At 31.3% G+C, this 13,056-nt stretch overlaps 1 protein-coding gene across 1 annotated transcript in view; it reads left to right on the plus strand.

Moving 5' to 3' along the window:
• LOC127709802 (uncharacterized) overlaps nucleotides 1-8,805 on the plus strand; it is a 58,316-nt gene extending 49,511 nt beyond the window's left edge. Inside the window, exons 6-10 of the mRNA XM_052215441.1 lie at nucleotides 1,908-2,049; nucleotides 4,107-4,183; nucleotides 5,350-5,533; nucleotides 6,970-7,142; nucleotides 7,501-8,805. Coding sequence (XP_052071401.1) covers nucleotides 1,908-2,049; nucleotides 4,107-4,183; nucleotides 5,350-5,533; nucleotides 6,970-7,142; nucleotides 7,501-8,268 — 1,344 coding nt within the window. The 3' untranslated portion in view covers nucleotides 8,269-8,805. The remainder of the gene's footprint in view (nucleotides 1-1,907; nucleotides 2,050-4,106; nucleotides 4,184-5,349; nucleotides 5,534-6,969; nucleotides 7,143-7,500) is intronic.
• The last annotated feature ends 4,251 nt before the right edge of the window (nucleotides 8,806-13,056 follow it).

The raw sequence follows: 13,056 nt of genomic DNA on the forward strand, positions 1-13,056 counted from the left end.
TGTGGCTAAGTAAACTATTGTTGTAAAGCCTTATATTTTAGAAGATAGAACACTTTGATACTTTATAGCTTGTATATAGATCTCTTATTTTCTTAAGTTTCTGTCTAGCATATGCCTGATGTTCTTGATTTAATTTAATTTTTACGATGGTCCAGGGACATTATTTTAGAAATGTGATTTACAATAATACCTAATAATATTTCCTAATGATACTATAATTATTTTATGTCATGTTAGAAGTAACCAGCTTAGCTACATATTCTCTTGAGAGTTGATCAGTTGGTAACTACTTTATTTGTTCACTTCTTGAGAAACTGTGATTTATTCATTTGTAACGAGACTTTGTAATGTGCTGTAAATACTATTGAAGAAAGACTGTCTTAAAAAATAGTCTTTAGGGAAAAAGATGAATATTTAGTAGGTGTCGCTATCTGATTGATTATTATGAATATTTAAGAAATAATTCATGGGCTCTTGAATTTATTGTGATTTTACCACGGGTTGGCTCTTTATGCTAAATATTTTACCATGAGCGATAGCAAGGGGTAAAATATCAGCATAAAGGGACAATTATTTCTATTCTAATAGGACACAACAGCAATTCTTTTGTTTCTCAGCGCTCTAGGTGAAGGGAAATGTTTGCTGTTCCCGTAATTGAACACACAAATTATATTGACACAAAATACAAAGAAAACTGACTAAGTGACATGCTTAAATGATTTACAGTAACATACTAAGACAGGTTTGGGCGAAGTTGATTGATTATCTTACTTTTATGTAAGAAAATGGACTTTCAACATATTCTTATCATCCTTTGTTTATGTTTTCATGTTTTGACAACTTTCAGTTTCAAAATTGTGCATTTTTCCAGTAGATAGCTTATATTTTGACGTCATCATTCAATGACGTCAGTTACACCGTCTGACTTCGGGTATAAATTCATTCATAAAAAGCAAATGACGTAGGAGTAAGATTGGAACAGCCCAAACAATCCATGACTTTAACGATCAGCTGACATATCAATATATTCATATTTTACCAAGGATGTGTACTCAAAGCGTTTGGAGAACGTCATATTAAAATAGTAAATTTATTCTCATAAAAAAACATGTTTTTCTTCAGATCATTTTCAGATTAAATTTTCCTTAAGTTTACTTCTTTATCTTACATAGAATAATTATTAAGCATTTGGGTGAAACTTTGAAATGATCCAAGAAAAAATTCTAACTTTTGATCAATATTGAATAAATACATAGCTTAGTAAAGGGTTCAGGACCCTATTTAAGGCAATATTACAAGTATATTAAAGGAAACATCCAAGTTGACTGAATGAAGGTTTTAGTATATTGAAGATGAGAACATGAAATTATAAAAAAAACTCTTTTGAAAGAGAAAACACATATAGATTTTGTTTAAGTTTTGGGAATCTGACAACTTTTAAGAATAATTGTACCCCTGTTCATAAGGAGAGAGTATATACTATGTATGTATCACATTTCTCCCATCAATAACAAATCATAGCTTCTTGATATATAGCACCGAGCTTCATCTGATTATGGCAAACCCTGTGAATTTTTACCTTCATTTCCTGCAATGTTTACCCAAACCAAAATGCCATGCATTTATCGCATGCATGCTAGCGGTTTGACAGTAATAATATATTGGAACCGTGCAGAATGCCTTCATTTCCTTCAATGAATACTTCCTGGTTGCCGAACACTTTAATCTTTAAAATTGTTATATACATATATCAAATTTTCTTGACAATTAGACAACAAAAATTGAGGGAGGGTTTAATTAGAGAGCAAATAACGTAGCTCGCAGTACATCTAGTTTTTCAGAGATTGCACTATTGAGAGTTTACATTTATATGTAAAAGAAAGTTCAGATTGTATTTTCTATTTCAGGACCAATACATAAAAGATATGGTAATGATATGTTTTGAAATGACAGTAGAAGACAACAGATCAAGTCAGTTATCAGACATCCAGAGCTATGTATACGGCAGTAGTAAAATACAACTGAAATGCCTACAAATTTTTAACAAAGGTACTTTTAACTGTGATGTTTTTATGCCCTGCCTACAATAGTAGAGGGGCATTATGTTTTCCTTCTGGTTTATCGGTCTGTCCCCTATCAGATGAAAGTTTTGGTTTAAGAAAGTATGTGGTTAGAACAACTTGAAAATTAGTACACATGTTAATTTTTGAGTGAACTGATTAAAACACATGCCAAATTAGGGTTTTGAACAAAATTTCATGGTTTATTGAACATGGAAATGTGAAAGTGTGTGTGGGGCATGGTGCCATTTAAACACATATTCTTGTTATTCTTCTCATTCTGGTCCAAAAGACCATGTGTGCAAGTCATCAGTTTGAGTTCATTGTTTAGTTTGCATCAGTCCATTTTTTTCTAGACTCTTTATATACCAACATTTAATAGAATTAAAGTTTCGAATGTCCTTATAAGATTACTTATTTTCTTCTTATTTTGAAAAACATGGCCATCAAAGGGCAACTTATTGTTCTGACTGATCAAAACTCTCCTGTTAAATCACAAGATTGTGTTAGCCAAGGGGAAATCTTTATATAGAAAGTTAATTTCATGCTAAACAGGCTGCATACTTGATAGGTACTGTTACAAATCTTTCTTGAACTGCTTAGTTAGTTGGAACTAAATCTGAAAAAGAATAAAGTGTGAAAGAAACTTAATATACTATATGTGTATTTTTTTTTTAGCTTACCTGGACCTATTATGTGAGTCATCACAGGTTATTGGTGATTGGTCTTTGGCTTAAACTTAAAAAAAATCTCCTCTTAAACCTCTTGACTAATTTCAACCAAACTTACGCTGAATGATCCTTAGGGTATCTAGTATAAAGTTTGTGGGTTTTTCTTTTTTTTATTTCTGTCAGGCAAACAAATATGGCTGCCATAGCTTTAAAAAGGACATCATAAGGTAAACTGCATTAATTGTCTTATATATTGAAAGCTATAATAGATGGAAGAAAATCTGACTACGACAAAATTGCTCAGAATGTCAAGATCTACCTGCTTTCCTTTCCACCAAAATTGTTAGATTACTGCTTATAGAAGTTATTGGCTTTAAATGACTTCATGTTTTTGCTTATTTTCTAGAAAACTATTATATAGTAAACAGTAAAAATGATCAGCAATAGATGATCTACCAAAATGTTGTTAAGACCTAAACCACTTGACAATTTATAATAGGAGTTATTGTCCTTAGTGGATGATTTTTTTACTAATTTTTAGTTTTTCCCTATAAATAAAAAAACTATAAAAGATAGATAAAAAATGTAAACAACAAAAATATCAGCAATACAAGATCTGCATAAATGCTGAAATGACCAAAACCATGACTCCTTATAGTAATAGTTACTGGCTTTAAATGCAGATTTATTTAACTTATTTTCATTTTTTTTTCACTATTATATCGAATATCGATAACTATAATAGAAAGGTAAAAAATACAAGATAATTTTTGACAGGTGAGTGATTCAGGCTCTTAGGAAAACTATTGATTTTTTTCATGTATTACACTGATGATATATGTTAATGAAAAAATATACTCAAATTTAAATGCAGTTTAATTGCATGTAGAAAACCATTGAATTAACATGACTAGGGTTTATAACTGTAGATGTATATTTTCCTGACTTAAGTACAATTGAACTATGATTCACAGAATAATTGCACATATATTGGAGATTTGCACCTCTTATTCTGGAATTGAGGGATTTGTTCACCATTTTTCAAAAAAAAATTCAAAAGATACCAATTTTTGTTTTCAACACAGATCTTTGGAACTCCACACAAAGTTTGCAAACCTTATTTAGAAGTGCATATTCCATTTTGCAGTTGTTTAAAGATTTTTTTCCAACTTTTACATTTTATATTTCCATATACATGTACATGTATTTAAATGTTCATTTTATACCATTCTCCATTGTTTATGAAACATTCTGTGCAACTTGGCACTTTGAGTCTTTCATCCATTTTATTTACAGTACAAAAGGATAAATAAAGTTTTATTGGTATGCAACTATTGATTGTCAATTGATAGTGGAGACAACTTTACATTTTCAGATGCTTGGTTGTCATACAGTGGTAGAATTTTATCTGTGGGGATCAATGTTTGTGAGAATTCCACGGTGGATAATGTTGTAAGTCTTTTAAAGGATTTTTAAATGATAATATGCTATCATTAACTAATTAACATATAAAAATAACCTTTGCTAAGTTTTAGTAGACAGAATACAGAGCAAATTAAATTAAGGCAATGATGTATTTCGACAGTTTACAATGAAAGACCCAACCACAAGAGAGGTCAAAATAGGGTGACGATAATAACATAAAACTAACACAATAATGATCTAAGTAATGAAATACAAATATAACTGAAGATCCTGGCTTTGGGACGGGCACTAAGTATTATTGTTAAAATTGATTTTTGACCTCATCATTTTCCTTAAACTTCTAAGCTCTTAGAAGCAAAATCTTACTATTTTGATTTTTATTTTTTGCAGTCATCGTGTGGCATTGTATTTTAAAACAACAGTTACTGTTTGAATTCAGGAAAAAAAGCTGTTCTTTAAAGTGATAACAAATCTGAACCTTATTAGTTAGATAATGTCAGGCTAAGTGATTTCGGTTGTCAGTAATTCATTTCCCAAAGGCTAGAAATAGAAGGAAGTTAAATCACATCCAATGGATAATTCTTGTTTATATGTGAAGCTGTTGAAATGGTAATGTCATGGAGTAAAACTAATTAGATGAAATACATGTGTATACCCCACACTATAAAATAACAATACTTGTATAGATTTTTTACCAGTCCATCAGTGAGTCTCCTTCTGTTCTCATTTAATCTTCCTGCATTGCTACATAAGAAACTTTTTGTCATCAGTATCTTGGATTGTTTAGACTGTTTTGCCATTAGGACTCAGTTCCCACAAGGAGACTTTTAAACATTATCATTATCATATTGAATTCTTGATGTCAAGATAGGACTTTTACTTCCCATTTTATAGATCTTATAAACAAGATGAAGATTTTATCATATGTTCTTTTCTGAGTATCATTATCTTGATTAATCTTGATTCTTCCCATTTCTTTACAATCGTAGTAATCAGGCATGGTCTTTTTTATGCCACTACAATAGCAGAATCCAAGAATGGTCAGGAAATCAATCAAGAACTAAGATCAATCTAACGATAAACTGAGAATAAAAAAATGACAAAATTGTCTTGGAAAAGTACAAACTTGCTATATAGAATACCGATAGTAGAAAATGATTCACAATTTGTATTTACTGAAGACTTTTTTTCAGACCTATACAAAGTGTTTGGAAGTCATTCATCATTTTCTCCCAAGCATCTTAAACCAGAGGAACTATTCCATTGATCAGTTGCCAAAGTTAGTCTTTGCCTTACAGAAACATTTATGTGGAATATCATGGGAATCAAGGGAAGCTACTCTCTCATTCATACAGAAAGTTCTGAGAAGTTATAAAGGTAAAAATAATGTTCATCAATAGACCCATTCAGGATATTTTAAATCCTGGAAAGTGAAAAAAGATTCCATTGTCCACTTTAATGCTAGTACATTAAAATCAGTTTAGAATTCACAGTTTGCATTGAACTTATGGATTTACTTTCACCACTATCACTTTTTACCAACTCAAAATCATACTTTGTGGACTAACACAAAGATGTTGTGACGCTTGCAAATCCTTATCTGTTAGAAACATGGATTCCTCTACCATATACATGTAGACATTTTTAGAGAATTGGCTTTCATGAATACATAATTTATGGTCTATAGCATCTTAGTAATTGGAAGTCACCAACCTTACACTCTGAGATCTTTCTTTAATTAAAATCGTCTAAATTTCTTTTTTTATGGCACTGCCGACTTAGGTCAAGGCCATATTTTTCTGTCATTCAACAACGAAGTCATACAATCTTTTTTTCAAAATACATATTGAGGTAATTTTTAGTCTGAGTCTACTATGATGAGTTACAGACAGAGTTTACGCTTGGTTCTGCGCCACTGATTTTTGCTGAAATTACGGGCTTTGGAGTTTGAAAATTTCCACTCTGTGCGTTCATGTTTGTTCGTTCGTCTGTCCCGCTTCATGTTAAAGTTTTTGGTCAAGGTAGTTTTTAATCAAGTTGAAGTCCTATCAACTTGAAACTTAGTACACATGTTCCCTATAATATGATCTTTCTAATTTTTAAATAAGATTTTGACCCCAATTTCACGGTCCACTAAACATAGAAAATGATAGTGCGAGTGGGGCATCCGTGTACTATGGACACATTCTTGTTTATATCTATTTTAATCTTCACAATATTATAGATTTTAATGATTTATGAAGTGATAAAATTATTCCTGTTATTAAAGGAAATTCGGATAAGCATAAATGTGACAGCAACCCAATGACAAAATAGTCTTTTAGCGGTCAATTTACAGTCTTCAGCAATAGACAAACATCTTACCAACATGTCAAGCACTTAATCGCCTTAAGTCCAGGAAATTCTTGTGTAAATTTAACAAAGATTATCAAGCATCTGTCATTAAAACCAAATTCTCTAAATTACAAAAGGATTACCATAAGATAAACATGTGATTGAAGGCTTGGTCTGTTACCCAATTTAGAATTAAGTTGAAGTTGATTTTAATGTGATATTTAAATTTTTTTAAGACTGGGAAAAAAATGAATCATTTTCCAGATTTAAAATAAACCTTTTTATTGCAGATTGCAAAATCGGAAATAAAAAATGATTGATGCCAAAAAAGGATTTTGGTTAAGGGTCTGCGAATAATCTCATTATCATTTATGTCCATAATTAAGATTTTTTAATAAGAAGAGTAATTCAGTACCTTGATTGTGTTGCAGCTAGCTTTTATTATAGAATTTTTATTTATTTTCGTGTTTATATTACAGATGATACAGAAGTAATAGCATGGTACAAAGAAAACAAGTTACATATCTCAGTATGGCAGTGTCTCACAGATTCTGAAGGTTATGTTAGATCAACAGCTGTGGACTGCTTAGCAGACATCATATTGTATCAAGAACTGCAGGATCATCTTTTAAAGGTTTTGGACATAGACCTTGTATGTATTCTTTAAAACTAGACATATGTTTTCTAAACTACCAGTAAAATAGTTTCATTCTTCAAAAGAAATAAATTGTTTAAGTAAATACTGTTACCAAAATCAAATGCAAAAGTATTAACATTGAATATGAAGAAGAAGAGTAAGTATAGTTTTGACCTCAATCTTTAAATTTTAAGGTAAAAATTTGGGCCCAAAGGTATTTTGAATAAAAAGAATGTATTTATATAGATGAGTGTTTTTTCATTGGCATTAAAAAGTTTAAACAATGCAAAAAATGTATTTTCCATTTTTTGAACCTGGAATGACTGTCAAGTATTGTTTTGTTCTATTAACAGTTGTGGATATTTGTTTTTAGGACACTGTAACATCCAGAATTGAGAGTTTATGCTCAACAGACACTGAAGCATTTGTTAGAAGATCAGCTGTAGATTGCATCACAAAACTATGGGGAGATAACTCAGTTCTCTCCAGCAATAATAGACTGTGTTTACTAAAATTAATGTCTAATGTCATGACAAAAGATTTTGACTGGGAGGTCAAACTTAAAGTTTTGGATTTCTGGAATCAGTATATGAATAAAGAACTATTTGAATGTAATAATCTGCAAGAGACTTTGCCTGCATACACTGTTAAGAATTATTCATCTTCAATTTCTTCTGATAGTGGGTTAAAGAATAACGGAACAAAATCAAAAATAAAGTGCCTAGTAACTTCAGGATGCCTCAGATCTTTATTTTCATTGGCTGATGACTTTGACCGAAGTGTAATACAGAAAGCTTTGAACACAACAAAGAATGTAAAACATTTCATCGAACAAAACAATCTGTTTACAGATATGGTCTTTGACAAAGATAATGTGGAGGAAAATTGTTCAAATTGTAAAAAGCAGAAGTTTGATTTAACATTAAACAAAGAAATAAGTTTTATTCAAGGAAATAAAGCTGATCAAGAAATGCTTGACTGGCTGCTCTCTGTAGATATTGACCAGAAACTGGCAACATTTTCACAAACTTGTGATGAGTACGACAGAAATCCTATCTCTTTATTGGATGATATATTACTTTATGCTGGGTCACATGACCATGAAGATGAGGATGACAACACTGTTATTGACTGTTACTAGTTAATTATTAATTGATTTAAAAGCCTTGTTTTTATTGATTATTTTTTAAATCTCTTTACTTTTATGATTTTTTATTGTCACTGCTTCAGTACACAGTGGAAAATTTCTGTCATGTCAGTTTTAAATAATGTTGGAAGTGAAAATTTTTATTTTAGGTCATCAAATTTTAGTTAAAAGGTGTGCTTGAAATTATTGAATTAAACAGATCTTAAAAAGTCATGAAACCCCAAAGAACTTATCTTTCAAGTAGGTTTTACATATTCCTTAGATTTTTTCTTCATAATTACCAAAATTAAATAAGGCATTTAATTTCTGAATGTTTTTATTTAATTGAAATCAAACCAAAACAATATTTAGATGGAACAAGATCTCCATACATTGTACTTGAGGTATTGTATTCCACTTACAAGATGGACGAAATTGTTCTCTTATCTTTCACAAGATTCTGTTTTTAGATGATGAATTGATGACATGCTGATAGTTTGAATTAAAGCTAAATATTATTATTACTGATAAATGCTAGTTTGATATTTTTAATGTGTCTTGTTGATGTTCTAGAGTTATGTTCCTTGAAACTTCAGTACATTTATCTCTTATACAGGCTATAAATCAACTTAATGATTCATAGATACCCTGTGTTAATAGGGTGAATGCTCTTGAAATGAGACAAAGTGGCTTATATGGCTCATTTCAGCAAACCTACCACCGAAGGACAGGTATTGGATTTTGTAAATTAGAAATGCATTGAATCTGAACTTGATGAACTGTAGGTTTGATTGATTGATTGATTGTTGTTTGCTTCAGTGTTTGCTACAGTGGAAAATATTTCATGCATATTCAAGACGAGAAGAATTACAAATAAATTTTAAGATAGGCTCTGCAAAGTGGGTCAACTGGAAAGTTAGATTAACAGAGGCAGTAATTTTGCCTTGTTACAGGCAAGAGTTGTTAATTTGTAAATGTTTTTCAACGTGTAGAAAGTATAGGGCATGGAATTTTCTGTACATACATCCTCATTCGGACTGGAAATGGTTGCATATCTATACAGCATGGATGCCTAAAGGGATGCCCTTTGTAGAAGAGTTGGACCCCTCAGGTGGCAATTTTGTCCAATATCTTTTCCAAAGTGTACTCTGAGGGTTTAACAAAATGAGATGTGTACATTGACAGATACCCACCAATGATACAAAGAAAGCCATCCAGAGAACAACATACAGTCTCTGAAACAAGAAAGTGCCTTTATAGTATGGTTAGTCTCTGAAACAAGAAAGTGCCTTTATAGTATGGTTAGTCTCTGAAACAAGAAAGTGCCTTTATAGTATGGTTAGTCTCTGAAACAAGAAAGTGCCTTTATAGTATGGTTAATCTCTAAATCTCCATATGTCCCAAAAAGTTGTGAATAGATTTAACAGACTCTCAAAGATCTGTCATCAGCACAGAATTATACAAATAATGAAAAAAACATTAAGATAAAGACTCATAATAGAGGTTCAAATTATTTTTTTAAAAGTCACAGATTTTCTCCCTTTACTCTAGCTGTTTACCTGTAAAATAACATGTAAATTTATATGTCACATGTTTGTTTTTTTATCAGTATTGCTGAACAATACAGTGATGCTTTAACTAGGTACCCCTTGTTAGGAATTGTTGCTGAAAGAGGTCTTCAAATTAGATGGTGGCTTTATTTGATTTTTTATTTCAGTAGGTTGCAAATCAGATATAAGATTGTTGATACATAAATACTGATTGTACTGTTATCAAATATGGATCCAGAGGCTTAAATATGAGCTGATTATGACCATTCTTCTATTGCTACAATAAGACAAGGAACACTGTACAGTGGTAATAAGTTTTTATATGATCGCAAAATTTTTACATTCGTATTATGTAATCACATTGTCAGTGTTATCGTTGTCATCGTCATCTAAAGACATTTGGTTTCAAGACAATAACTTGAGTATAAGTGTATGAATCTCTATGAAATTGTACCACAAGGTTCCATACCACAACAGAAAGGTTGGGATTGATTTTTGGGGTTGTTGTCCCAACTGTTTAGGAATTATGGACCAAAAAGGGGCCAAAATTAAGCATGTTTCTTGTTTCAGGACAATAACTTGTGTATAAGTGTATGGATCTCTATAAAATTGTACCACAAGGTTTCATACCTCAAAAGGAAGGGAGGGATTTATTTTGGGGGTTATGGACGAAACTGCTTAGGAATTAAGGGCCAAAAAAACTAGGATTTTCATGTTTCCAGACAATAACTTGCGTATAAGTCTTTGGATCTCTATGAAATTGTACCACAAGGTTCCTTACCAAAAAAGGGGCCAAAACAATACTTTTTTCATACATTGCATAAATTGCCTATTTCTTGAACAATTTCAATGGGGTTTAATTCAAAGTCTTGAATTCTTGGGTTTTTTTAATATGCTAAATCTATCCATGTATTTGGATTTTGGACCCTATTTTTAAATTGGTCCACATTTAGGTTCAAAGGGTCCAAATTTAAACTTTGTTTGATTTCATCAAAAATTAAATCCTTGGGGTTGTTTGATATGCTGAATCTAATTGTGCAATTTGGATTTTTTTTTATTTAGGCCTGATTTCCTAATTGGTCCACATTAAGGTCCAAAGGATCCAAATTAAACTTAGTTTGATTTTAACAAAAATTGAATTCAAGGGGTTTTTTTATATGCTGAATCTTAACATGTATTTAGATTTTTGATTTTGGGCCCAATTTTCAAGTTTGTCCAAAATTGAACTTTGGTTGATTTCAACAAAAAATTAATTTATGGGAGTTTTTGATATGCTGAATCTAACTGTGTATTTAGATTTTGGAATTTTGGCCCCATTATCATATTGAGGTCTGTAAGGGTCCAAAATTAAACTTTGAATTCTTGAGGTTCTAGATATGCTGAATCTAACCATGTATTTAGATTTTGGATATTGGACCATAATAGGTATAAGTCCAATTTCAAATTTTGAAGTTCTTAGACAACATTCATTCTGTGTCAGAAACCTATGCTATGTCAAATCTTTAGTCACAATCCAAATTCAGAGCTGTATTGCATAATTAATAGAAATTGTTAGTAGATTCATGGTTTAAAATATTCTAATTTTAGAATTTTTGATGGGGTTCGTGTTGCTCAGTCTTTAGTTTTCTATGTTGTGTTTTGTGTACTACTGTTTGTCTGTTTGTCTTTTTCTTTTTTAGCCATGGCGTTGTCAGTTTATTTTCGACTTATGAGTTTGAATGTCCCTTTGGTATCTTTCACCCCTCTTTTAGAAATTGTGTATAGATATAGTTTGAAATTTACTGATCATTATATGACCGCAAAAAAATTTTGCGGTCTTATATTGGTATGACGTTGGTGTCGTCGTCGTCGTCCGAAGACACATTGGTTTTCGCACAATAACTTTAGTTTAAGTGAATGGATCTCTATGAAATTTTACGATAAGGTTCAATACCACAAAAGGAAGGTTGGGATTGATTTTGGGGGTTATGGTACCAACAGTTAAGGAATTAGGGGCCAAAAATAAGCATTTTTGTAACTTCCAGACAATAACTTGTGTGTTAGTGTATGGATCTTTCTGACATTGTACCATAAGGTTCCATATCACAAAGGGAATGCTGGGATTGATTTTGGGGGTAATTGCCCAAAACGTTTAGCAAAAAGGGGCCAAAAATAAGCATTTTTCTAGTTTTCAGACAATAACTTGTTTTAAGTGTATGGATCTCTCTGAAATTGTACTGCAAGGTACCATATTACAAAGGGAATGCTGGGATTGATTTTGGGGGTAACTGCCTCAAAATTTTAGGAATTAGGGACCAAAAAGGGTAAAAAAACAAGCATTTTTCTAGTTTCAGGACAATAACTTGTGTGTAAGTGTATGGATCTTTATGACATTGTACTACAAGGTTCCATATCACAAAGAGAAAGCTGGGTTTGAGTTTGGAGGTAATTGCCCTAAACGTTTAGGAATTTGGGGCCAAAAAGGGCCCAAAACACAAGCATTTTTCTAGTTTCCAGACAAAAACTTGTGTTCAAGTGTATGGATCTCTCTGAAATTCATTAAAAATTGAATATATGGGGTTCTTTGATATGCTGAATCTAACCATGTATTTAGATTTTTGATTTTTGGGCCCGTTTTCAAATTGGTCCACATTGAGGTCAAAAGGGTCCAAAATTAAACTTTGTTTGATTTCATCAAAAATTGAATTCTTTGGATTCTTTGATATGCTGAATCTAACCATGTATTTAGATTTTGGATATTGGACCATAATAGGTAAATTAAAAATTTTTAAGTTCTTAGACCACATTCATTCCGTGTCAGAAACTTATGCTGTGTCAAATATTTAATTACAATCCAAATTCAGAGCTGTATCAAGCTTGAATGTTGTGTCCATACTTGCCCCAACTGTTCAGGGTTAGACCTCTGCGGTCGTATCAAGCTGGGCCCAGCGGAGCATTTTATTGTTAGATATTTTGATAAATAATTAGAGGTAAGTTTTATAAATTTTTTAACAACATTGTATTAATAATGAATGATATTTTCTTTGGAAGAAATTTTTTTTTTTTTTTTTGAATTTTTTTTTTAATAACTTCGTGGTAGGTTTGTTTGTTATTCTGTATAAATTAATTTTCAGAACGCTATATATATATATTTTTTTTTATGAAGCGAACACCTTTAAAAACTTAGCTTATATTGTTTATTAATAAGTAAGTTAATTAAATTCTTGATGTACTTTTCGTTGCCTCTTTGACACATTCCCCATTTCCATTCTCT

Source organism: Mytilus californianus, unplaced genomic scaffold (assembly GCF_021869535.1).
Source record: "Mytilus californianus isolate M0D057914Y unplaced genomic scaffold, xbMytCali1.0.p SCAF_7, whole genome shotgun sequence".
Classification (NCBI taxonomy): Eukaryota; Metazoa; Mollusca; class Bivalvia; order Mytilida; family Mytilidae; genus Mytilus; species Mytilus californianus.